The following is a 26,193-nucleotide window of genomic DNA, read 5'->3' as shown; positions in this document are numbered from 1 at the left end:
ATGGGTGGGGCTGGCTGGGAGGTGCTGCAGGGTCCCCTGGGCGCAGTGGCTGGGTGGGGCTGGCTGGCGGGCGCTGCAGGGTCCCCTGGGCGCAGTGGCTGGGTGGGGCTGGCTGGCGGGCGCTGCAGGGTCCCCTGGGCGCAGTGTATGGGTGGGGCTGGCTGGCGGGCGCTGCAGGGTCCCCTGGGCGCAGTGGATGGGTGGGGCTGGCTGGGAGGTGCTGCAGGGTCTCCTGGGCGCAGTGGCTGGGTGGGGCTGGCTGGCGGGTGCTGCAGGGTCCCCTGGGCGCAGTGTATGGGTGGGGCTGGCTGGCGGGCGCTGCAGGGTCCCCTGGGCGCAGTGGATGGGTGGGGCTGGCTGGCGGGCGCTGCAGGGTCCCCTGGGCGCAGTGGCTGGGTGGGGCTGGCTGGCGGGCGCTGCAGGGTCCCCTGGGCGCAGTGGATGGGTGGGGCTGGCTGGCGGGCGCTGCAGGGTCCCCTGGGCGCAGTGTATGGGTGGGGCTGGCTGGCGGGCGCTGCAGGGTCCCCTGGGCGCAGTGTATGGGTGGGGCTGGCTGGCGGGCGCTGCAGGGTCTCCTGGGCGCAGTGGCTGGGTGGGGCTGGCTGGCGGGCGCTGCAGGGTCCCCTGGGCGCAGTGTATGGGTGGGGCTGGCTGGCGGGCGCTGCAGGGTCCCCTGGGCGCAGTGTATGGGTGGGGCTGGCTGGCGGGCGCTGCAGGGTCTCCTGGGCGCAGTGGCTGGGTGGGGCTGGCTGGCGGGCGCTGCAGGGTCCCCTGGGCGCAGTGGATGGGTGGGGCTGGCTGGCGGGCGCTGCAGGGTCTCCTGGGCGCAGTGGATGGGTGGGTGCTCGCTGGCGGGCGCTGCAGGGTCCCCTGGGCGCAGTGGATGGGTGGGGCTGGCTGGCGGGCGCTGCAGGGTCCCCTGGGCGCAGTGGCTGGGTGGGGCTGGCTGGCGGGCGCTGCAGGGTCCCCTGGGCGCAGTGGCTGGGTGGGGCTGGCTGGCGGGCGCTGCAGGGTCCCCTGGGCGCAGTGGATGGGTGGGGCTGGCTGGCGGGCGCTGCAGGATCCCCTGGGCGCAGTGGATGGGTGGGGCTGGCTGGCGGGCGCTGCAGGATCCCCTGGGCGCAGTGGATGGGTGGGGCTGGCTGGCGGGCGCTGCAGGGTCCCCTGGGCGCAGTGGCTGGGTGGGGCTGGCTGGCGGGCGCTGCAGGGTCTCCTGGGCGCAGTGGCTGGGTGGGGCTGGCTGGCGGGCGCTGCAGGGTCTCCTGGGCGCAGTGGCTGGGTGGGGCTGGCTGGCGGGCGCTGCAGGGTCCCCTGGGCGCAGTGGCTGGGTGGGGCTGGCTGGCGGGCGCTGCAGGGTCCCCTGGGCGCAGTGTATGGGTGGGGCTGGCTGGCGGGCGCTGCAGGGTCCCCTGGGCGCAGTGGATGGGTGGGGCTGGCTGGGAGGTGCTGCAGGGTCTCCTGGGCGCAGTGGCTGGGTGGGGCTGGCTGGCGGGTGCTGCAGGGTCCCCTGGGCGCAGTGTATGGGTGGGGCTGGCTGGCGGGCGCTGCAGGGTCCCCTGGGCGCAGTGTATGGGTGGGGCTGGCTGGCGGGCGCTGCAGGGTCTCCTGGGCGCAGTGGCTGGGTGGGGCTGGCTGGCGGGCGCTGCAGGGTCCCCTGGGCGCAGTGTATGGGTGGGGCTGGCTGGCGGGCGCTGCAGGGTCCCCTGGGCGCAGTGTATGGGTGGGGCTGGCTGGCGGGCGCTGCAGGGTCTCCTGGGCGCAGTGGCTGGGTGGGGCTGGCTGGCGGGCGCTGCAGGGTCCCCTGGGCGCAGTGGATGGGTGGGGCTGGCTGGCGGGCGCTGCAGGGTCTCCTGGGCGCAGTGGATGGGTGGGTGCTCGCTGGCGGGCGCTGCAGGGTCCCCTGGGCGCAGTGGATGGGTGGGGCTGGCTGGCGGGCGCTGCAGGGTCCCCTGGGCGCAGTGGATGGGTGGGGCTGGCTGGCGGGCGCTGCAGGGTCCCCTGGGCGCAGTGGCTGGGTGGGGCTGGCTGGCGGGCGCTGCAGGGTCCCCTGGGCGCAGTGGCTGGGTGGGGCTGGCTGGCGGGCGCTGCAGGGTCCCCTGGGCGCAGTGGATGGGTGGGGCTGGCTGGCGGGCGCTGCAGGGTCCCCTGGGCGCAGTGGATGGGTGGGGCTGGCTGGCGGGCGCTGCAGGGTCTCCTGGGCGCAGTGGGTTTTCCAGACCCGGAGCAGGCTGCAGCTGTTGGCACCTTGGCCAGGAGAGGCTGGTGAACAGCATGTGGGCGGGGCGCTGGGGGGGCTAGGAGCAGCTTTGTCTCATGCCAGCCTGTGCCGGGTGCTCCAGTCACTGTGCCGGGTTCCCCAGCTGCCAGGGCCCTGCCTGGACTCAGGCGCCGCTGTGAGGTCACACTGCTCACTAGTGAGCTCATTGGGGTTTCCACGGCAACCCTGGTGAGCTCACGCGTGGCACTTGTGACTTCAACAGGAGCACATGGAGCCAAGAGAAGCAAAAACATCCTGTTTGTGCCAATGCTGATCAGTGCGGCAGGCACCCTCCCTCCCGCCGCCCACCCTGGCCTGCAGCAGAGGGGGGGGCTCCCGCGCCGGGGTCCAGCGCCCGGCCCCGCCGCCCACCCTGGCCTGCAGCAGAGGGGGGAGCTCCCGCGCCGGGGTCCAGCGCCCGGCCCCGCCGCCCACCCTGGCCTGCAGCAGAGTGGGGAGCTCCCGCGCCGGGGTCCAGCGCCCGGCCCCGCCGCCCACCCTGGCCTGCAGCAGAGGGGGGAGCTCCCGCGCCGGGGTCCAGCGCCCGGCCCCGCCGCCCACCCTGGCCTGCAGCAGAGGGGGGAGCTCCCGCGCCGGGGTCCAGCGCCCGGCCCCGCCGCCCACCCTGGCCTGCAGCAGAAGGGGGAGCTCCCACGTCGGGGTCCAGCGCCTGGTGCCTCGTTTACTTTCAAGGGCTCAGGGCAGCTGAGCCGCCTGCTGCTTCTGTGAGATTCTACTCAGATCCCGGTGTTACTACAGTCAGATACAGCCCGCCCGGCTCGGCGCGTCTGCTGCCCACCCAGCTCGGCCTGTCTCCTGGGGCTCAGGGGCTGCGGCGTTACCCGGCGGGGGCGGGGGCAGGGGGCGGGAGGCAGCTGGCAGCGCCCGGGAACACAGACTTTACTTCTCCCACTTAAGCTCTTCAAGGCATCGGAGCAGCTCGTTAATTGTTCATCCCCTGGCGCCACTAATGAAATTAACTCTGCCCAGCTCACAACAGGCTCCGCGGGGAGCACATCACAGCCTCTGCCCTCCCCCCAGTGCCCCGCCACGCGCACCCCTCCCCCCACAGTGCCCCCACCATGCGCACCCCTCCCCCCACAGTGCCCCCACCATGCGCACCCCTCCCCCGTGCCCCCTCCATGTGTGCCCCTCCCCCCAGTGCCTCCACCACGTGTGCCCCTCCCCCCACAGTGCCCCCACCACGCGCGCCTCTCCCCCCACAGTGCCCCCACCATGCGCACCCCTCCCCCGTGCCGCCTCCATGTGCGCCCCTCCCCCCACAGTGCCCCCACCACGCGCGCCTCTCCCCCCACAGTGCCCCCACCATGCGCACCCCTCCCCCCGTGCCCTCTCCATGTGCGCCCCTCCCCCCAGTGCCTCCACCACGTGTGCCCCTCCCCCCACAGTGCCCCCACCATGCGCACCCCTCCCCCACAGTGCCCCCACCACGCGTGCCTCTCCCCCACAGTGCCCCCACCATGTGTACCCCTCCCCCCACAGTGCCCCACCACACGCGCCCCTCCCCCCATGTACACCGCTCCCCCCAGAGTGCTCCACCACATGCACCCCTCCCCCACAGTGCTCCCAGACTCACACATTGTCCATCCCTCCCCACAACCCTACACCCCCTGCCCCTCCTGTGCAGCACCCGCCCCCATCTCCACCGGCCCGAGCCTGTCCCATGCCCGCGCCCCCCATTCCTGCGTTGGCCAGCCCCCGGGCCCTGCTCCTCGGCGGGAGCCAGCCCAGGCAGGTGTCAGCGTCACCCCGACGGGACTGCCTGGCAGCAGCACCCCGGAACAAGCGCCAGCCCCCTGCGGCAGGGCGATCCCGGCACGTGCCCGGCTGCGGGGGGGGCTGGGGTACCAGGGGCTGCGGGGCACCAGTCCCAGCACAGGGCGGGGCTGGCAGTCAGAGGCTGCCACAGGCCAATGCCAGGTCAGGGGTCCCCTCCTGCACAGGGCCTGGCAGTGGGGCCCGCATGTGGGGAGCTCAGCTGCCCTGCCCCAGGAGACCAGGCCGGGGCCCAGCACCGCCCCATGGAGCAGGGAGCTGAGACCCAGTCCTGGGGTATCCCTTCCGGGTCGGGCGGCGGGGGGCTGCTGAACCCCCGCTCGGGTCATGGGGGCCAGGAAATGGGGGTTTCTATGGAAACCCCGACTTGGCTGACATCAGTGTTGCAGGCCCGCTGGCATGCCAAGTGGCCAGGTGAGGGACAGCCATGAGCAGGAGGAGGCAGCTGGGGGGCAGGAGGGGGCAGCCATGAGCAGGAGGGGGTAGCTGGGGGACAGCCAGGGGCAGGAGAGAGGCAACCAGGGGGCAGCTGGGGCAGGAGGGGATAGCTGGGGGCAGGAAGGGGCAGCCAGGGGCAGCTGGGGCAGGAGGGGGTAGCCAGGTGCAGCTGGGGCAGGAGGGGGTAGCTGGGGGCAGGAGGGGGCAGCCAGGGGCAGCTGGGGCAGGAGGGGGTAGCCGGGGGCAGGAAGGGGCAGCCAGGGGCAGCTGGGGCAGGAGGGGGTAGCTGGGGGCAGGAGGGGGTAGCCGGGGGCAGGAGGGGGCAGCTGGGGCAGGAGGGGGTAGCTGGGGGCCGGAGGGGGCAGCCAGGGGCAGCTGGGGCAGGAGGGGGTATCCGGGGGCAGGAGGGGGTAGCCGGGGGCAGCCAGGGGCAGCTGGGGCAGGAGGGGGCAGCTGGGGCAGGAGGGGGTATCCGGGGGCAGGAGGGGGCAGCCAGGGGCAGCTGGGGGCAGGAGGGGGTAGCCGGGGGCAGCTGGGGCAGGAGGGGGCAGGAGAGGCGCCTGCGGCTGGTGCTGGCGAGCAGGGCACCTGGCGTGTGGGTCCCTTCCTGCCACTGGCCGGTCCCCCTGACGCTCACAGAGCAGTGGCCTTGCCTTTCCTCTTTATGGCTGCTCCAGCAGGGCGGGAGAGCCTAGGGCTGGGGGCTCTCTCTGCCACAGGGGCCTGGCCTGGGGCCGCGAGGGGTGTCCCTGGGGGACCCCTGTGGGGCGGCTCATGGGGAAAGGGGCAGTGTGCTGTAGTGGGGGGTGTCTGCTCTGTGACCCGGGGCCCCCTGCGCTGGGCTGTGCGATTCCCACGGACTCACCCACATGTGGATCGGCCCAGACACCCCGTCCCGGCCTGGGCAGGGAACAAGGCTCTTCCCAGGGGGAGACAAAGGGGGAAGTGGGGACACCACCTGGCTGGGGGCAGGGGCAGTTGCTGGCTGGGAACCATGGAGGAAACAGCCTAAGCTGAGGGCCTAGGGGGCGATGGACCCCCCACCCCAGGGGGCTGAGGCTGCCTGGCCCTGACTCCTGTAGCCACACACACCTGTGCTGGGCTGTACCCGGAGCAGCAATAAACCCCCCTGTTCTACCGGCTGGTGGGGTCTGTTCTGGCTGCCCGGGGCTGCAGGACCGGGGGACCCCGACTCGCCGTCACAGGGAGCAGCAACCCCAAGGCAGGGATCTAGTGGCCTGAAAGGGAGCACATGGCGGGGGGGGGGGGGGGGCTGTGTGTCTGTACCTGGGGGGTCTGTGTCTGTGTGATGTAGTGGGAGTGCTGTTACAGTCACTGCTGTAGTGTGTGTGTACCTCAGTTTCCCCCCTGCAGCGCTCTCTGTATGGGTCTGTCTACACTACAGCGCTAATTCAAACTAACTTAATTCGAATTAGTTAATTTGAACTAAGCTAATTTGAATTAGCACATCTAGACTTAAAACTAGTTCAAATTAGCATTTTGCTAATTCGAACTAGCATGTCCACATTGCGTGGACCCTGAACCGAGGTTAAGGATGGCCGGAAGCAGTGCTGGCAGGGCATCAGATTAGGACTTAGAGCGTGGAGCTGCTCTCTCAGGCTAGCCGAGGGCTGTGCTTAAAGGGACCCGACCCCCACCCCGGACAGACAGTTCTCAGGGGTTCCCCGCTCACTTGTCTATCAAAATGAGGGACAGCAAAGCAGTCGTGGCTTGGAGTGCCCTGAGTGGGCACGTGTGGTCAAAAATAGAAACTCTCTTTATTGAACAAAACTTGGGGAGACTGGGAAAAGGAGGTGGGAGAGGGGAAGAGAGAGGGTGGGAGAGGGGAGGGCAACTAACATGATCAGGGGTTGGGAACAGGTCCCATATGAAGAGAGGCTAAAGAGACTGGGACTGTTCAGCTTAGAAAAGAGGAGACGGAGGGGGGACAGGATAGAGGTCTCTAAAAGCAGGAGTTGGGTGGAGAGGGTGCATACAGAAAAGTTCTTCATTAGTTCCCATAAAGAAGGACTAGAGGGCACCAAAGGAGAGGAATGGGTAGCAGATTTCTAACTAATAACAGAAAATTGTTCTTCACAAAGCGAAGAGTCAACCTGTGGAACTCCTTGCTGCAGGAGACTGTGAAGGCTAGAACTAGAACAGAGTTTAAAGGGAAGTCATGGAGATTGGGTCCATAGAGTGGTATTAGCCAGGGGGTAGGAGTGGTGTCCCTGCCCAGGTTTGTGGAAGGCTGGAGAGGGATGGCACGAGACAAATGGCTTGGTCACTGTCTTCGGTCCATCCCCTCCAGGGTCCCTAGGGTTGGCCGCTGTTGGCAGACAGGCTACTGGGCTAGATGGACCTTTGGTTTGACCCAGGACGGCCATTGTAAGCTCAGGGCTCAGGGTCGGGGGTCTCAGTGGACCCCCTTGATTTTCATGCACACCAGCTCCTGGGTGGCCAGGCTGGCAGCTCTCCTGTCCTAGCCGGCCACCTTCTTGTGCCTAGTGCGGAGGTCGTGGACGAGGTCCACGATGTCCGCACTAGCCCAGGCGGGTGCCCGCCTCTTGCGGTCCCGGGCAAGCTCCCGGGAGCCGCCAGCCTGGTCCCGGGAAGAGGGGGAGGGCTGGGGGGCATTCGGTGGGTGGCTCGATCCGTGCCAGGTGCAGGGTCTGCTAGCTGGGTGCTGGCAGGCTTGCACCTGGCACGGGCACCGTAGCCAGCCCGTGCCCCTTTAAGGGCTCCGGGGCCGGGAGGGGACAGACGAGTTTCCCTGGTGCTGGCCAGAGTGGCCACCAGGGAAAGCTGGGGAGGGCTAGCCTCCCACTAGTTCGAATTAAGGGGCTACACAGCCCTTAATTCGAACTAGTAAATTCGAACTAGGCTTAATCCTCGTGGAATGAGGATTACCTAGTTCGAACTAAGCGCTCCGTTAGTTCGATTCAAATTCGAACTAACGGAGCGCTAGTGTAGCGCCTAGGAAAGTTAGTTCGAACTAACGTTGTAGTGTAGACAGACCCTATGAGAGGGGAGAGGCCAGGCACGACTCCCTGTGGAAGCATGTGAGTGTCTCACCTCCTGGAGACCGGGTGACAAGATACACCCTGGCTACGTCTACATTGCAGACTTTTTGCACAAGACCGTGCAGAGCGTCTACACACGTTCTTGCACAAGTACATTGACAGTAAAGCGTGAGAACAGAGGGCTTCTTGCACAAGAGTGACTCCTCTCCCCGCGAGGAATAAGCCCTCTTGCACAAGCGGGCAGTGTGGACGGGCAGCAGGGGTTTCCAGCACAAGCCTGTGCCGCAGTGGGGGGGAACTTGCTGGTTTCTATGGGTCTGGGGTAACCCCACTGGCTGCCGTGGGGACCGCGACCCAGGAGCACAGGCCATGAGTCATTATGCAAAGAGGGTCTCTCAACCTGTCTGACCCCCCCATGGAGAGGGACAAAGGAAGGGGGATGCTGCCCTGGCTGGGGGCAGGGCTGGAGGAGAGTTAGCTAGTCTCTGTCTGGGAGCATGGAGGAAGGAGCCTCAGCAACAGGCTGGGGGGTTTAGAAGCCGAGACCCCCCCATCTCAAGGGGGCTGAGGCATCCTAGGCCTGCCCTGTAACCTGGTGACATCTGTGCTGAGCTGTATCCTGGAGAGGCAATAAACTCCCTCTGTTCTACTGGCTGGGGGAGTCTGTTCGTGCCATTTTGGGGGTGCAGGAGGCGGGGGACCCCAACGCGCCGTCACAAAGCCCTATGGCTAAAATGGCCAGCAGAGCTTTCTTGTGCAAGAGAGCACCCCCGCTGCCACGGACGCGCTTGTGCAAAAGCCCATGGCCGTGTGGACGTGCACTTGTGCAAAAAGCCTGCAGTGTAGACGTAGGGGAGCAGGACAGGGCAGCAGGCGGAGCTGCCGGGGGCCTCAGGGACCAGTTGCTGGGAGCTGGGGCAGGCTTGGCTGGGGGAAGCATGAAGGGAGCAGGACAGGGGGGCTCAGGGGCCTGTGAGCCCCCCCAGGAGGACTAAGGCTCTGCCCCGGCTCCGGTGTTAACATGGAGCCTGCGCTGCCCCGTGTCGGAGACCCGAGAAACCTTCCACTCGACTGGCCGCGGAGTCGCCTCTGGCTGCGGACGGGGCCCAACGCGCCGTCAGTCTGTACGGGGTCTGTGCGTCTGTACCGGGGAGCTGCGTAGGTGGCGTGAGGCTCTCTGCACCGTCTGTCAGGCGGGGAGCGGCCCCCCCGAGCCCGTCTGCCGGAGCAGCACCTGGGCACCTGCAGGGTTATGAACGTGCTGTCTGGGTGCAGGGCACTGGAGCAGGCAGGCCGGGGGCAGCGCTGCTGGGAGCAACGGCTCCGTCACCCCCAGGACAGAGAGTCGGCTCCGGGCCTCCCTCCACCCTGGCCGGCTCAGGTCTGTGCTATCCCTCTGGAGGGCCGGGCCAGGGATCAGTCCTGGCCCTCGGTTGCCCTTGGCAGCGCCGTCTGCCCAGCGGGTGCCAGGGCCTGGCAGGAGCTGTGACGGGGGCAATTCTGGCCCTGTGCACTCCTGGGAACCAGGCTGGGTGGGCCTAGGGCCCGGATCCAGAGGGCGGGGAGACCGGTGCCTGGCAGGGCAGTAGTGGGGAGGGGGAACAGTCCTGTTGCCCTGTGGGGCAGTAGCGGGGGGGGGGGCGGGCCCGTTGCCTGGCGGGGGGGGGCCAGTGGTGCGGGGGCGGGCCCGTTGCCTGGCGGGGGGGGGGGCCTGTTGCCCAGATGGGGGTATGTGGTGCAGGGGACGGGCGGTTGCTGCTGGAGAGGTGGTAGAAGGGGGGGACGTTGCCGGGCTGGGGGGGTGGGCCCGTTGCGCGGCGGGGGGGGGGGTGGATACGGGCCCGTTGCACGGCGGGGGGATGGTGGCGGGGACGGGCCCGTTGCCCGGCGGGGGGGGAGGGACGCGGCGGCGCTGGGTTCGCCCCGCACCAGCTGTTGCTCGCTCCGCTCCGCGGCGGATCCAGTCCGCGTTTTGCGGCGCTGCCGGGCTCCCCTGCGCTGCGCCGGCACCGGGCTGGGCCAGTCGCTCCCGGCAGCTGGGGGCGCCGGGACCCGCCGCCGCCGCCGAGCCCGGCCATGGGCGCCCGCTGCGCGCCGGCCCCGCGCAGCCTGGGGCGCTGAGAGGGGCGGGGATGGCCGCGGCCGCGCTGTGCCGGGTCCTGCTGGCCGGATCGCTGCTCGCCAGCCGCCCGCCCGCCGGTGAGTGGAGCTAGACCCGCGCCAGATGCGCACCCGGGAGCGCAGCGCGGCCGGCTCTGCGCGCAACCGCCCCCGCGCAGCCCCCGGGCACCTCTGCGCGCCCTCCCCCCCTCCTCCTCCGCGTAACCCCCGGCCACCTCTGCGCGCCCTCCCCCCCCCCTCCTCCGCGTAACCCCCGGCCACCTCTGCGCGCCCTCCCCCCTCCTCCTCCTCCGCGTAACCCCCGGCCACCTCTGCGCGCCCTCCCCCCTCCTCCTCCTCCGCGTAGCCCCCGGCCACCTCTGCGCGCAACCTCCCCTGGGCAGGCTCCGGACAGCTCTGCGCGTCCTCTCCCGCGCATCCGCCGACTAGATCTCCGCGCACTCCCCCCCCCCCCCGGTCAGCTCTACGCCTCCCCCACCCCGCTCTGAGCCTCGCCTCCTCCAAGTAGCCCCCCTTCCCCCGGCGCAGCACCTGGCCAGCTTTCCAGCTTTGTTCTCCCCCACCTATGCGCGCAGCTCCCGGCCAGCTTTCCTCGTCCCCCCCGCCCCGGCCAGCTCTGCCCCCCCCCCCGCCCCAGCGCCGGCCAACTCTGCCCCCCCCCGCCCCGGCCAGCTCTGCCCCCCCCCCGCCCCGGCCAACTCTGCCCCCCCCCGCCCCGGCCAGCTCTGCCCCCCCCCCGCCCCAGCGCCGGCCAACTCTGCCCCCCCCCGCCCCGGCCAGCTCTGCCCCCCCCCCCCGCCCCGGCCAGCTCTGCCCCCCCCCGCCCCGGCCAGCTCTGCCAGCCCCCCTCTCGGCGCAGGCCCCAGCCAGCTCTGCGCCCACCTTCCCCACTGCAGCTGCCAGTCCATCCCGGGGCACCAGGCTGGCAGCTGCACTCGGGTTTCTAGCCGGGTTGGTGCCCGGTTCTGGTCCGTGGTGCTGGGTCAGGTTCAGTTACTCTGTGGGGCCTGCCCATGGGGGCGGTGGGCTGGCACCGCGGCTGGCAGGGAGGAGCAGGGCCCCGTGTGTCCGTCCTGCAGGGCAGCCTGGAGCTGTCTGGCTTGGCCCCAAGCCCCACGGGGCAGGGCAGGGCAGCCACGCACCTGGGAAGTCACAGGCTCTGCGGAATGGCCACGTGTGCCCCAGCCCAGGGACCCTGAACCCCCAGAACCGAGCTTCCGGCGCCTGCCCCCTGCCCAGCCAGAGCGGGGCACCTGGCTCACAGCTGCCCAAGCCAGCCCTGGGGGCAGAACCCAGGGTCTGTACGGTCCATCCAGCCGCGTCCCTGCCCCTCGGCCGCTGCCGCGCCTGGGACCCATGGGTGGGAGTAAAGCAACCTTCCCCCAAACTGCTCTGCTGGTACCCCTCACCCCCGACCCACAGCCCCTACCCCCAGCCCTGTCGGTGCCCCTCACCCCCGACCCACAGCCCCTACCCCCAGCCCTGCCCCCCAGCCCTGTCGGTGCCCCTCACCCCCGACCCACAGCCCCTACCCCCAGCCCTGCCCCCCAGCCCTGTCGGTGCCCCTCACTCCCGACCCACAGTCCCCCTGCCCCCCAGCCCTGCCAGTGTCCCGCACCCCCGACCCTCAGTCCTGCCCCCCAGCCTTGCCCGTGCCCCTCACCTCAACCGCTCTGCCAGCCCAGCCTGCCCCCCAGCCCACTGGTGCCCCTCACCCCCAACCCGCAGCCCCTGCCAGCCCTGCCCTGCTGGTGCCCCTCACCCCCGCCCCGCAGCCCCTGCTCTCTCACGTCCCCGGGGCTGTGCTGGTCCTGTGGATGGGAGGCGGGTGCGTCTCCAGGCCCAGAGCCAGGCGAGCGTGAGCCGTGGAGTCAGGGCTGGGCTGGGCTGGGGAAGGTCTGGACGGAGGCTACAGAGGCCTTTGCTGGGCCCGTTCAGTTCTGCTCAGGCCTGGGCTGGACCTGGGTTCCCACGTGCGGTGGCCGCGCCGGAGCCTTTGCTGGCTGCTTGCTCAGCTGGCAGCGCCCACCTGCCTGGCACCGCAGGGAGCCGCAGCTCCGCCGCCCCCGCCCGAGCAGCCCGCAGTGCAGGGGGTGGGCGTGGGGGCGGGGGTGCGGGGGTAGCCCGCCCTGAGCACAGTAGCTGGGGGGGAGACTCCTCCGCCCGCCTGGCCGGGGCTGCCCCGCAGGCTGGCTTGGTGCAGGGCGGCACTTGGAGGCATCAGCTTCATCCAGCTACCTTGAGAGTTGCCCAGGCCTTAGGTGGGACCCAGGTGGGTCTCCCGGCGCCTGCGCTCGGTTCTCCCAGCCTGCTGCCCTCACCCCTCTGCCAGCGGGGAAACCGAGGCACCGAGCGGCCTGGCCGAGCCAGCCCAGGGAGTCAGTGGGGACAGGCCCAGGAGTCTGGCTCCGGTGCAGCCCTTCCAGCCCCAGGTCCATGCTGGCCCAGCTTGGTGGGAGGGAACGGCCCGTGGCCTGCGGGTGTTCGGGCCGGTGGCGCCTGGGCTGGAGCAGGCTCTGAGCCCCGGGGTGCTCGGGGCAGGGCGGGGGCCGGATCCCACTTGGGGAGCGAGCTGGCCGTGTGCGGAAGGGCTTGGCGGGACTGTGCAGGCTCTTGCTGCTGCCCAGGCAGCGTGGTGCTCGCCAGGAGGGGAAGCTGCCGTCAGTGCGCGGGCTGTTTGTTCTGGAGCCGTGCCCGCGGGGCTGGCTCTGACCCAAAGCGCCGCGCTGGCAGGGGCTGGGGCACGGGGCCCTGCTGGCGCTGCCTGCCTGGCCCAGGACAGAGCCGCTCTCCCTGTGCCCAGCTGTGCCCACCCTGGCACCCTGCCCCGCCCGGCGGCTCCTTGGCTTGGTTCTGACCCTTGCAGCTCGGTCTGTCTCTGCTCCTGTTTGCTGTGGCCCCTCGCCTGCCTGGGGCCCCAGTGCCAAGCCACACACCCTGCTGCCAGCCAAGACCCCCAGGGCGTCTTTGGAGTGCCACACCCCGAGTTTGCGGGAGGCTGCGCTGGGGGTGGGCCCTTGTGCTTGGGAAGGGCAGGAATAGGGGCACCGGGGGGCCCTGGTCCCAGAGCCGTGTGGGGAGGCCCCAGCCCCCTGCCCCCCTGTGACAGCGCATCAGGGAGCCCCCGACCCTGCCCCCGGCCGCAGCCAGCTGGGACTGTCGGGCAGCCCGTAGAGCAGGTTTACTGGGTCTCCGGGACGCGGGCGATGGCAGCAGGATGCCCTGGGGGTGGACAGCCCGATCCCTCCTGGGGGAGGGGTTCAAGGGCCCCTGACCCCCCCCCCCCAGCTTTAGTCTGCCCAGCTCATCCTCCTCCCCCAGCCCCACCCCTTCCGTTGTCCAAACGCCTTCCCGGGCCAGGTGTGACGCGCCGGGCCAGTGCCTACGAGTCTTGGCTCAGGGGCCCGCCCCCCGCTGGGCCCTGCACAGACACACACACACAGACAGACAGACACACACAGACACATGCACACAGACAGACACACAGACACACACACACAGACACACACACAGACACACACACACACAGACAGACAGACACACACAGACACATGCACACAGACAGACACACAGACACACACACAGAGACACACAGATAGACACATAGACAGACACACACACAGAGAGACACACAGACACACACACACAGACACACAGACACACACACAGACACACACACACACACAGACACACAGACACATAGACAGACACACACACAGAGACACAGAGACACACAGACACACACACACAGACACACAGACAGACACATAGACAGACACACACACACAGAGACACAGAGACACACAGACAGACACACACAGACACACACACAGAGACACAGAGACACACACACACACAGACACAGAGACACACAGATAGACACATAGACAGACACACACACACAGACACAGAGACACACAGACACACACAGACAGACACACAGATACAGACACACAGAGACACAGACACACAGACACACAGACAGACACACAGACACACACACACACACACACAGACACAGACACACACACACACAGACACACACAGACACACACAGACAGACACACAGATACAGACACACAGAGACACAGACACACAGACAGACACACAGACACACACACACACACACACAGACACAGACACACACACACACAGACAGACACACACACACAGACACAGAGACACACACACAGATACAGACACACAGACAGACACACACACACACAGACACACAGACAGACACAGACACAGAGACACACAGATAGACAGAAACACACACACACACACACACACACACACACACACACACACACACACACACAGCCGCGAAGGCTCACAAAAGCAGACCACCCCCCCCTGCGTCACACCCCCTTGGAGCAGAGCCCAGCCCCACGGACAGGGCTGCCCCTTGGAAGCTGACCGGGTTGGGTTGGCACAAAGCTGGAGGCTCGGAGCTGGGGGCGGGGGGCTCGGGGCCCAGCAGGAGGCTGGCAGGCGGGTGCCAGCGCAGGGGTGAGGACAGGCCCTTGCCAGGGGCCCCGGGCTGGCCCCGCTGTGCATGCCCTGTCCAGGGCTCAGCCTGTCCCACGTGCAGCAGCGCCCCTCGCCCAGCCTGTGCCATCAGGAGCGCCCATCGGCAGGGGCCAGAGACTTCCACCTGGCCCCCCCCACCCCCATGCCCTGCTGCTCCGGGCGCTGCCCCCTGCAGGCCAGTTCTGGGAATACTTAATGTCTCCCCAGCTCTGAGCTGCTGCTCCCTGACCCTGCACCCCCAAGCCGGGCCCAGGTGCTGTAGCTGTGAGTGCTCCTGCCTGGGCGCATCAGGAGCCGGCCGAGGACAGGAGCTGGTCGGACGCTGGGCTGGGCACAGCCTGGGCAGGGTCGTACGGGCTCTGGGCTGGGCTGGGCTGGGCAGGGTCGTACGGGCGCTGGGCTGGGCTGGGCTGGGCAGGGTCGTACGGGCTCTGGGCTGGGCTGGGCTGGGCTGGGCAGGGTCGTACGGGCGCTGGGCTGGGCTGGGCTGGGCTGGGCAGGGTCGTACGGGCTCTGGGCTGGGCTGGGCTGGGCTGGGCTGGGCAGGGTCGTACGGGCGCTGGGCTGGGCTGGGCTGGGCAGGGTCGTACGGGCGCTGGGCTGGGCTGGGCTGGGCAGGGTCGTACGGGCGCTGGGCTGGGCTGGGCTGGGCAGGGTCGTACGGGCTCTGGGCTGGGCTGGGCTGGGCTGGGCAGGGTCGTACGGGCGCTGGGCTGGGCTGGGCTGGGCAGGGTCGTATGGGCGCTGGGCTGGGCTGGGCTGGGCAGGGTCGTACGGGCGCTGGGCTGGGCTGGGCAGGGTCGTACGGGCGCTGGGCTGGGCTGGGCAGGGTCGTACGGGCTCTGGGCTGGGCTGGGCTGGGCTGGCAGGGCCGGGCACAGCCTGGGCAGGGTCGTACGGGCGCTGGGCTGGGCTGGGCTGGGCACAGCCTCGGCAGGGTCGTACGGGCGCTGTAGCCAGCCCCACGCTGCAGCCGGTGGTGCCCAGCGGAGTCGGGCGCTGAGAGCTCCAGGCTGGGAGGGGCTGGGCCTGGCCCAGGATGGAAGCCCCGGTGGGGAGAGAGGGCTTCCCGGTGGGCTGCCTGCCGAGGCTCCTCCCCACTCTGCAGCCAAGGCCCCAGGGCTCAGGGTGACCTTGAGGCTTGGCAGGAGAGAGCTGGATCTTCGCTGTCAGTGACAGGACTCAGAACTCCTCCGCTTCCCACAGCCACAGCGCTGGGCCTGGCACGGGTGGGGGGGTGGCTGAGAGTCGGGGGGGCACTGTTGGGTGTTCTAGGTGCCCTGGGCTGCGGGTCGGGGGGCACTGTTGGGTGTTCTAGGTGCCCTGGGCTGGGGGTCGGGGGGCACTGTTGGGTGTTCTAGGTGCCCTGGGCTGGGGGTCGGGGGGCACCGTTGGGTGTTCTAGGTGCCCTGGGCTGGGGGTCGGGGGGCACTGTTGGGTGTTCTAGGTGCCCTGGGCTGGGGGTCGGGGGGGCACCGTTGGGTGTTCTAGGTGCCCTGGGCTGGGGGTCGGGGGGCACCGTTGGGTGTTCTAGGTGCCCTGGGCTGCGGGTCGGGGGGCACCGTTGGGTGTTCTAGGTGCCCTAGGCTGGGGGTCGGGGGGCACCGTTGGGTGTTCTAGGTGCCCTGGGCTGGGGGTCGGGGGGGCACCGTTGGGTGTTCTAGGTGCCCTAGGCTGGGGGTCGGGGGGGCACCGTTGGGTGTTCTAGGTGCCCTGGGCTGCGGGTCGGGGGGCACCGTTGGGTGTTCTAGGTGCCCTGGGCTGGGGGTCGGGGGGGCACCGTTGGGTGTTCTAGGTGCCCTGGGCTGAGAGTCGGGGGGCAACGTTGGGTGTTCTAGGTGCCCTGGGCTGCGGGTCGGGGGGCACCGTTGGGTGTTCTAGGTGCCCTAGGCTGGGGGTCGGGGGGCACCGTTGGGTGTTCTAGGTGCCCTGGGCTGGGGGTCGGGGGGGCACCGTTGGGTGTTCTAGGTGCCCTAGGCTGGGGGTCGGGGGGCACCGTTGGGTGTTCTAGGTGCCCTGGGCTGCGGGTCGGGGGCACCGTTGGGTGTTCTAGGTGCCCTGGGCTGGGGGTCGGGGGGGCACCGTTGGGTGTTCTAGGTGCCCTGGGCTGAGAGTCGGGGGGCAACGTTGGGTGTTCTAGGTGCCCTGGGCTGCGGGTGGGGGGGCACCGTTGGGTGTTCTAGGTGCCCTGGGCTGAGAGTCGGGGGGCAACGTTGGGTGTTCTAGGTGCCCTGGGCTGCGGGTGGGGGGGCACCGTTGGGTGTTCTAGGTGCCCTGGGCTGAGAGTCGGTGGGCAACGTTGGGTGTTCTAGGTGCCCTGGGCTCGGGGTCGGGGGCGCACCGTTGGGTGTTCTAGGTGCCCTGGGCTGGGGGTCGGGGGGCACCGTTGGGTGTTCTAGGTGCCCTGGGCTGGGGGTCGGGGGCACCGTTGGGGTGTTCTAGGTGCCCTGGGCTGGGGGTCGGGGGGCACCGTTGGGTGTTCTAGGTGCCCTGGGCTGGGGCAGTGAGTGGGGCGTGGGGGGCACCAGCCTGTGGTCTTTGTCCTGGGTCAGTATTTGTGACTCTGCTCCCTGTGGGAGAGGGTGAGCTGGCTCCCCGTGGAGCAGGGGGACCCCGTGGTCCCAGTCTGGGGGGCGCTGGGCGGGGGCAGCAGTTGTGGGGCTGGGGAGGTGGCTGGTGGGGCCCTGCTGGCAGCTCAGGGTCCCTGCCCTGCTCTCAGCTTTGCTAGGGCTCTTAGCGAGCGGGCGGGTGCCCGGAGGGGAGCCCCACGTCTGCCTCTTAGCCCCAGTGCCCCTCAGAGCCTGCTCTGCCCAGCGCCGGGGGCTGAGGGGGCCCAGGGCATTGGCTCTCCCCAGGGAGCGTCGGCCGAGAGGTGCTGGGGGCTGCGACCGGCCTGGCCCGCGGCAGGCGCTGCTGGGCGCTCCCTCGCCTCCCCCCGCCCTGCAGCGGGGGTGCCCTCCTCCCCCCAGCCGGGAGCCGTGCCAGCACATGCTAATTGGCTGTAATGGGGGAAGCGTTATCAACTGCAATACTTAATTAGCGCCGCTCCATTGTGATGCAAAACCCGCGCGGACTAATTCATTCATTCCAGCCGCTGACTTAATCAGCGCCCCGCCGCCGCCGGCGCAGCCCCGCCCACCCCGCCCACGAGGGGGCGCTGGCGCGGGGCACCGCTACTTGGTCCACCCCGGCCGGGGAGAGCGGGGCCCAGGGCGCTGTGGGTCTGGCTCGGCCCCAGCGCTGCCCCAGAGCCCAGACTCCGTTCCGCGGGGAGCAGCCCTTCTCTGGGGCGCCCGGCCTCCGGGTTTCTCTCCTGGCTCAGGGCGGGTAGTGGGCACCAGTGGTTAGAGCGGAGGATGGGCGTCCTGGCTGTGGCTCTGGGAAGGGAGCCCCACTGGGCCCTGCTCTGTGCCACGTGCCCCCGGTGCCCGCCCCGTTTGCTGCCAGCCTGAGCAGCGCAGCCGGGGGAGCTGCCTTGGCACAAGCCCTGGGGAGCTGGGCCAGCTGGCTGGGGAGCTCCACCCTCCCTGCTCCCCTCGTGCGCAGGCTGGGGCCTGGCCCCCGGCCCTGCCAGCGCCCAGTGCCAAGCCCTGGCAGCCCCTCCACAGCCCGCCCCGCCTGGCTTGGAGCCCTGCCTGGGCGGGCCTGGCACTCGCAGCCCCTGCCCTCTGGCATGGCCCCGCATGCCGAGCTGGTGCCAGCTCCCGGAGCAGAGAACAGGCCCGTGGGGCCGGGGGATTTCCCGGGGATCAGCGGTGCCCCAGGGCTGCGAGAGCGCAGGCTGCTGCAGCCGGTCACCACCCAGCCCTGCCCCCAGCCCAACGGCTCCATGGCCACAGGCAGCCCCCGGGCGCAGCGCTGGGCGCGGGCGCTGGCAGGACCACGGTGCCAGCGCTCAGAGTGCCAGGGCTGGGGCCAGGAGGTGTCAGGCCCTAGCAGCTGTGAGGGGTGGGGAGGTGGAGTAGCCAGCGGGGACTGGGAGGTGGAGTGGCCCGGGGAGGAGGGAGCCAGGTGACAGGACAGACTAACCCAGCCGAGTGGTGGGGCAGGGGCTCCGTGCTCCCTGCTTGCTTGGCCTGGGCAGGTGGGTCAAGGGTGGGGGGGAGGCAGCGCTGTGGGGGCAGAGGTGGGGGGAGGCAGCGCTGTGGGGGCAGAGGTGGGGGGCAGCGCTGTGGGGGCAGAGGTGGGGGGAGGCAGCGCTGTGGGGGCAGAGGTGGGGGGAGGCAGCGCTGTGGAGGCAGAGGTGGGGGGCAGCGCTGTGGGGGCAGAGGTGGGGGGCAGCGCTGTGGGGGCAGAGGTGGGGGGAGGCAGCGCTGTGGGGGCAGAGGTGGGGGGCAGCGCTGTGGGGGCAGAGGTGGGGGGAGGCAGCGCTGTGGGGGCAGAGGTGGGGGGAGGCAGCGCTGTGGAGGCAGAGGTGGGGGGAGGCAGCGCTGTGGGGGCAGAGGTGGGGGGCAGCGCTGTGGGGGCAGAGGTGGGGGGAGGCAGCGCTGTGGGGGCAGAGGTGGGGGGAGGCAGCGCTGTGGGGGCAGAGGTGGGGGGGCAGCGCTGTGGGGACAGAGGTGGGGGGAGGCAGCGCTGTGGGGGCAGAGGTGGGGGGGCAGCGCTGTGGGGGCAGAGGTGGGGGGAGGCAGCGTTGTGGGGGCAGAGGTGGGGGGAGGCAGCGCTGTGGGGGCAGAGGTGGGGGGGCAGCGCTGTGGGGGCAGAGGTGGGGGGAGGCAGCGCTGTGGGGGCAGAGGTGGGGGGGCAGCGCTGTGGGGACAGAGGTGGGGGGAGGCAGCGCTGTGGGGACAGAGGTGGGGGGAGGCAGCGCTGTGGGGGCAGAGGTGGGGGGGCAGCGCTGTGGGGGCAGAGGTGGGGGGTAGTGCTGTGGGGGCAGAGGTGGGGGGGCAGTGCTGTGGGGGCAGAGGTGGGGGGGCAGTGCTGTGGGGACAGAGGTGGGGGGAGGCAGCGCTGTGGGGGCAGAGGTGGGGGGGCAGTGCTGTGGGGGCAGAGGTGGGGGGGCAGCGCTGTGGAGGCAGGGGGGAGCGTGAGGAGCTCCCAGCCACAAACACTGAGGCCACGTGAGCAGCCTGAGACACTCCCGGGCTGAGCCATCTGGGTGGGAGTGGGGTAGCCCCGGACCCCTGCGTTCCCCTCCCGGGCATCACTGCACAAGGTCTCTCTCCATGGGATCCATAGGGCAGCACAATGGCCGTTCGTGTCGAGCGGCGCAGAACAAAACTCATTCCGCACATGGAGGTGAGAGGCAAACGGCCCTCTCCCTGCACCTGGCTTGGGGGGAGCGGGCTGCAGAGAGCCCTCTCTGCCAGGTAGACCCTGCCCGGGGGCACGTGGGGGCTGGGCATGCCCGGCAGAGTGGGTGCGGCGGCAGATGGGTGAAGGTGCCTCCAGTCCTGGTGGGCGGGGCCAAGCATGGACCTGGGTCCCGTGCCAACAGAGCCGAGCTGACGTGGCACAAGCCAGCCAGGCTGAAAGCAAGAGATTCCAGGGTGCGGCCAGGCAGGGCGGGAGGCAGAGGCTGGGCAGTGGTGGCCAGGCTGGGTAAGGCCGGGAGGTGGCGGCCAGGCATGGCCAGGAAGTGGTGGTCGGGCAGGGATGGGAGGTTTGACTGGGACGTGACGGCTGGGCAGGTCGGGAGGCAGAGGCTGGGCAGGGCTGGGAAGCGGCGGCAGGGCCGGGAGGCGGAGGCTCGACCGGGAGGTGGCGGCCAGGCAGGGCCGGGAAGCGGAGGCCAGGCAGAGGCCAGACCGGGAAGTGGCAGCCAGGCAGGGTCGGGAGGCGGCGGCCGGGCAGGGCCGGGAAGCGGAGGCCAGGCAGAGGCCAGACCGGGAAGTGGCAGCCAGGCAGGGTCGGGAGGCGGCGGCCGGGCAGAGGCCAGACCGGGAAGTGGCAGCCAGGCAGGGTCGGGAGGCGGCGGCCGGGCAGAGGCTAGACCGGGAAGTGGCAGCCAGGCAGGGTCGGGAGGCGGCGGCCGGGCAGAGGCTAGACCGGGAAGTGGCAGCCAGGCAGGGTCGGGAGGCGGCGGCCGGGCAGAGGCCAGACCAGGAAGTGGCAGCCAGGCAGGGTCGGGAGGCGGCGGCCGGGCAGGGTCGGGAGGCGGCGGCCGGGCAGAGGCCAGACCGGGAAGTGGCAGCCAGGCAGGGTCGGGAGGCGGCGGCCGGGCAGAGGCTAGACCGGGAAGTGGCAGCCAGGCAGGGTCGGGAGGCGGCGGCCGGGCAGAGGCCAGACCGGGAAGTGGCAGCCAGGCAGGGTCGGGAGGCGGCGGCCGGGCAGAGGCCAGACCGGGAAGTGGCAGCCAGGCAGGGTCGGGAGGCGGCGGCCGGGCAGAGGCCAGACCCGGAAGCGGCAGCCAGGCAGGGTCGGGAGGCGGCGGCCGGGCAGAGGCCAGACCAGGAAGTGGCAGCCAGGCAGGGTCGGGAGGTGGCGGCCAGGCAGGGCCGGGAGGCGGCCGGGCAGGGTCAGGAGGCGGTAGCCAGGCAGGGCAAGAGACCCGTGTTGGATGCTCTGTGGGGTGCCAGCTTTGATCTCCTGTGACAGCCGCTGCTGAGCGGGGCGGGAGCCGTCTGAAGAGCCAGGCCTCGCCCTGCCAGCCACACATCAGGGCCTGTCGCCTTGGGCATCAGTGCTCACACCACCATGGAATGTGCACACGCTGCCTGTGCGCCCCACCACATGCCATGCACTGGACGTGCCCAGTCTGCGCAACCCGGCACACGCTGAGTAAAATGCACATGCTCACTTTGCAGCTGGCATGTGCTGTGTAGCACACACAGTGTGTGCCCCCGGTACATGCTGTGTAGCACACACCTGCCCTATGTGCGACCTGACACACACCGTGTAATGAACATGCACCATCTGTGCAGCACAGAACACTGTGTAACACATACATGCTACATAGTGTGTGAACGTGCATGTGCAGTGTGCAGCCCTGCACACACTCACTGTGTAACTCATGTGCATCATACATGAGCCTGCATGCTCACTATCTGTGGAAGCCTACACACACACACACACACACACACACACACACACCCTGGACACAGACAGACGCACATGCACTGTCTGTAGTGTCCTGCACACAGACGCACACATGCTCTGTGACACACATGCCCTGTAGCAACCCCTGCCCCTGCGCTACTGCCCTGGCCCCCATGTGTCTGCTCCCCCAAACCCCCTTGGTCCCCCAGCCCCCGTGCGTCTGCTCCCTCAGCCCCCCCGGCCCCCGTGTGTCTGCTCCCTCAGCCCCCCCGGCCCCCGTGTGTCTGCTCCCTCAGGCCCCCCGGCCCCCGTGCGTCTGCTCCCCCAACCTCCCTTGGTCCCCCAGCCCCCGTGCGTCTGCTCCCTTGGCTAGTTCATTTGCTACTGGAAGGGGCCTCATGAGCCAGGGTGGGAGCTGCCCCATGCCTCGCCCCTCCCCTGTCTGTCTGTCCCACAATCCGGGCAGCTGCCTGCTCTCCCCACCTCTCTTTGCCCCCCTCCCGGGAGCCCCACTGAGCGGGGCAGGGGCACATGGCTGGGCCCAGGTCATGTGCAGTGACACCTGTGGCCCCTCTGGGGGGTCTCTGCCCTACCCATGCCCCACGGGTCTGTTTTATCCAGAGGGTCCCGCTCAGCCCACTGGTGGCAGCCTCGTGTGGGCGTGATGCACGGCAGCAGCTTCCACCGGTGCCGGGTCCAGCCGTCTCGTGGCACCTTGCCCTGCCCCTGTGCCATGGGGTGGGGGCATCGCAGGGAGCGGGTGTAGGTGGTGCCCACATCCCACCAGAGTGGCCATGCCTCATGGCTGCCCGGATGCTGGGGAGGCCGGCCATAGGGCTCAGCACAGCTGGCTCAGAGCCCAGAGCAGCCCCGTTGTGCCAGCCCAGCTGTTGTACGGGGCCTGGCGTTGGGCGTCGCATAGTGCCAGCAGCCAGAGGACACGGCTCTCGCCGCCTGGCAGGGCCCCTGAGCGAGCCCCAGGCCTATGGCTGGTGCTGTCCTGCCCCGCTCCAGGCCTGGCTTTCCTCTGGGCACCAAACATGTGCCCACCTCCAGCTGGCAGGTCCGGCAGCTCACAGGGCTTCCTCCGCAGCCTCAGCACCATGGACAGTGCCTGGCTCACACTGCTGGGGGCCGCCAGTCCCCACTCCCTCCCCTGGGCACCGGCCACGGCTCCTGTGTCGGCCGTCTCCCTGGTGCCTGCTGCCAGCCCCCCGCTGTGGGAAACGGGTGAGGCTGCTCCCCCCACTAGCCTTCCCTGCCACCCCAGGCCCGTCTCCTTTGGCGCAGGCTGCTGGCGCTCTCGCGTGGCCCCGGTGCCCGTGCAGCCGGCCCAACACGGAGAAATGGGGCCTGTCTGCCCTGGCGTACGGGGAGCTGCTGGCCTGGGGCAGGGCCCGGCAGCACCACAGCTGTGCTCCTGGGCCTGGCCGAGGCGGGCGGGCGGGCGAGGGGGCCATGGGGCTCGAGGCAGCGCTGGCCTGGCTGCGTGACAGCTGCCCACCGGGGAGGGGCCCAGGCCATGCGCCTGCTGGGAACACGCCTGGCCGGGAGCATGAGCGACGCTCTGTGCAGGCAGGGGCCGTGCGTGGGGGGCGGGGGAGATGCGGGGAACAAGGCCTGGCACTGGGTGGGGGGCTGAGGGAGGCCACGGCGGGGGCAGGTGCCATGGGCGGGGAGCAGGACGCGGTCCCCTCCCCGTGGGCAGGGTGCCAAGAGCTGGGCTCCGAGTGGGGCTCCCGTCCCCCCGCGCCGTTAAGGCTGGAGCGGCCCTCGTTAGCCTGGCGGGGCCGAGAGCAGCTTCCGCCCCCAGATCGCCATGTGGCCGCCCGTGGGCACTGGAGCCAGCCCCGCCACCCGCTCCCCCCACGCGTGGCAGGGAACCTGGCTCCGAGCTATCGCCAAGGTGACATCATGAGCATCCAGCCTGTTCCCATGGCAACGCAGCAGCAGGTGAGCGGGGAGGAAGAGCGGCAGGGCCCAGGCCCAGGGCAAGTGGGGACCCAGGCAGGGCAGTGCCCAGCGCGTGGTGCCCTCCCCACGGGGGCTGCCCACCGGGGAGCGGGCCATGCTGGGACCCCCCGCCAGGGGCACTGGTTCTGCACGAGCTGGGGGGATGTTTTCTGGGTCTGTCTGGTATGAGCCACCCCAGGGTGCCAGGCGCCGCACCGACCACTGTGGCAGCACAGCCAGTGGTTCTCGCAGTGGCTAGAGGGCTGCTGGCAGGGTGGTGGTGGCAGCTGGCCGGGTGCCTGTGGCAGGGTGGTGGTGGCTGTGGCCGGCAGAAGCTGGTCCAATAGGAGCTGCCCCTGCCCATGGTGGGGCCAGAGGGGCAGGGGGCTGGCGCTGTGCTGCAGGATTCCTCCGGCAAACGGATTTGCACCTGGCTGAATCACCCAGCTGTGGGGCCTGAGCAGGGCCACGAGTGGGCTCTGGCTGGGCAGTGCGGGGTGCGGGGAGCACACACGGGTTTGCATGTAGCGTGTGGGCTTTGCAACGTGCGGCTGCACGGGATGTACATCCTGGTGAGTTGGTGTGTACGGTGTGTGTGTGAGAGCCCTCTGTGGGTGTGAGACAGCAGTGCGTGCCTGTGTGTGTGGGTGAGACGTCTGTGTGTGTGTGACACCGCACTGTGCATATGTGTCGGGGTGAGGTGTTTCTGTGTATGCATGTGTATTGCAGTGAGGTGTGTGTGTGAGAGAGAGAGAGAGAGCGACCGCACTGTGCATGCATGTTGGGGTGAGATGGTTGTGTGGGTGTGTGTGTGAAAGACACTGCACTGTGCATGCGTGTCGAGGTGCGCTGTGTGTGTGTGTGTGTGTGTGTGAAAGACACTGCACTGTGCATGCGTGTCAGGGTGTGCTCTGTGTGTGTGTGTGTGTGTGTGAAAGACACTGCACTGTGCATGCGTGTTGGGGTGCGCTCTGTGTGTGTGTGTGTGTGTGTGAAAGACACTGCACTGTGCATGTGTGTCGAGGTGTGCTCTGTGTGTGTGTGTGTGTGTGAAAGACACTGCACTGTGCATGCGTGTCGGGGTGCGCTCTGTGTGTGTGTGTGAGACACTGCACTGTGCATGCGTGTCGAGGTGCGCTCTGTGTGTGTGTGTGTGTGAAAGACACTGCACTGTGCATGCGTGTCGAGGTGCGCTGTGTGTGTGTGTGTGTGTGTGTGAAAGACACTGCACTGTGCATGCGTGTCGGGGTGCGCTCTGTGTGTGTGTGCGAGACACTGCACTGTGCATGCGTGTCGGGGTGCGCTGTGTGTGTGTGTGTGACACTGCACTGTGCATGAGTGTCGGGGTGCGCTCTGTGTGTGTGTGCGAGACACTGCACTGTGCATGCGTGTCGGGGTGTGCTCTGTGTGTGTGTGAGACACTGCACTGTGCATGCGTGTCGGGGTGCGCTCTGTGTGTGTGTGTGACACTGCACTGTGCATGCGTGTCGGGGTGTGCTGTGTGTGTGTGTGTGAGACACTGCACTGTGCATGCGTGTCGGGGTGCGCTCTGTGTGTGTGTGAGACACTGCACTGTGCATGCGTGTCGGGGTGCGCTCTGTGTGTGTGTGAGACACTGCACTGTGCATGCGTGTCGGGGTGCGCAGTGTGTGTGTGTGTGTCGGGGTGAGGGCCATGTTACGAGGGCAGGTCCCTGGATGATCTGGGCACCGCTGGCTGGTTAAATCAGTGGGCTAGGAAATGTCGTTGTACGGGGGGGGGGTAACTGCATGAATTGCCCCCAGGCTGGGGATTAGCAGCTTGGCTCGGCTGGTGCCGACTGCGGGGGAAGCCGGGGGTGGGGGCAGCTGCTGGCTCTGTTCCAGCGGTGCCCGCGCTGGTGGGCAGAGCTGTGCGGGGCTCTGTCCAGTCTCTCCGGCCAGCTCAGAAGTGCCACGGTGCCCGCAGGGCCGGATGCCCGGCTAGACCCGCCCCGCCCAGGCTGCTGCACAGCCCATGACCCCGAGCTGGAGCAGGGTCCCTGGATTCGCTTTTGCCCCCGATGGGCCACGTGGGGCTGGCCGGGCGTGGCCTGCGTGGCCCCTGGTGGCACCGAGCGCTCCCGGTGGCAGCAGGGTCAGTAACGGGTTTGCCCTTCCCAGAGGCGCCCTGTCCCCTCACTCAGCCGGCTGGGGCCAGGCCGGGTCGCGGCACCGTGTCCACTCACCCCTGCCAGGGACCCAGGGCCCGGGGCAGCGTGTCCGAGAGGGGCTCTGGGGCAGGGACGGAGGCCGAGGACTTCAGAGCCCCCCCACAGCCTGCCCCCCCCATGGGTCCCTGCAGGCCCCTTGTACCCAGGGGGCAAAAACAGAGACCACAGGGAAGCCTCCCTGTCTTGCCCCTGCGTGTCCCCCCCGCTCCCCGCCATTCCCCCCCTGCTCCCAGCCTGCCTGTCCACCCCGCTCCCCACCATTCCCCCTGCTCCCAGCCTGCCTGTCCCCCCCGCTCCCCGCCATTCCCCCTGCTCCCAGCCTGCCTGTCCACCCCGCTCCCCGCCATTCCCCCCCTGCTCCCAGCCTGCCTGTCCACCCCGCTCCCCGCCATTCCCCCCCTGCTCCCAGCCTGTCTGTCCCCCCCGCTCCCCGCCATTCCCCCCCTGCTCCCAGCCTGTCTGCCCACCCCGCTCCCCGCCATTCCCCCCTGCTCCCAGCCTGCCTGCCCACCCCGCTCCCCGCCATTCCCCCCCTGCTCCCAGCCTGCCTGTCCCCCCCGCTCCCCGCCATTCCCCCCTGCTCCCAGCCTGCCTGTCCCCCCCGCTCCCCGCCATTCCCCCCCTGCTCCCAGCCTGCCTGTCCCCCCCGCTCCCCGCCATTCCCCCCCTGCTCCCAGCCTGCCTGCCCACCCCGCTCCCCGCCATTCCCCCCTGCTCCCAGCCTGCCTGCCCACCCCGCTCCCCGCCATTCCCCCCCTGCTCCCAGCCTGCCTGTCCCCCCGCTCCCCGCCATTCCCCCCCTGCTCCCAGCCTGCCTGTCCCCCCCGCTCCCCGCCATTCCCCCCCTGCTCCCAGCCTGCCTGTCCCCCCCGCTCGCCGCCATTCCCCCCCTGCTCCCAGCC

General features: G+C 69.6%; 1 protein-coding gene across 2 annotated transcripts in view; it reads left to right on the top strand.

The window, feature by feature from the left end:
- Positions 1 to 9,404: 9,404 nt before the first annotated feature.
- Positions 9,405 to 26,193, top strand: part of UNC5A (unc-5 netrin receptor A) — a 49,812-nt gene continuing 33,023 nt past the window's right edge. For both annotated transcript variants that reach the window (XM_075900718.2, XM_075900717.2), the window contains exon 1: positions 9,405 to 9,714. In XM_075900718.2, the coding sequence (XP_075756833.1) occupies positions 9,648 to 9,714 (67 nt within the window). In that variant the 5' untranslated portion in view covers positions 9,405 to 9,647. The remainder of the gene's footprint in view (positions 9,715 to 26,193) is intronic.

This window comes from Pelodiscus sinensis, chromosome 16 (genome assembly GCF_052426305.1).
Source record: "Pelodiscus sinensis isolate ZL-2025 chromosome 16, ASM5242630v1, whole genome shotgun sequence".
Lineage (NCBI taxonomy): Eukaryota > Metazoa > Chordata > Testudines > Trionychidae > Pelodiscus > Pelodiscus sinensis.
Note: the sequence above shows the minus strand (reverse complement) of the source record. Positions and strands in the feature narration are given on the sequence as shown.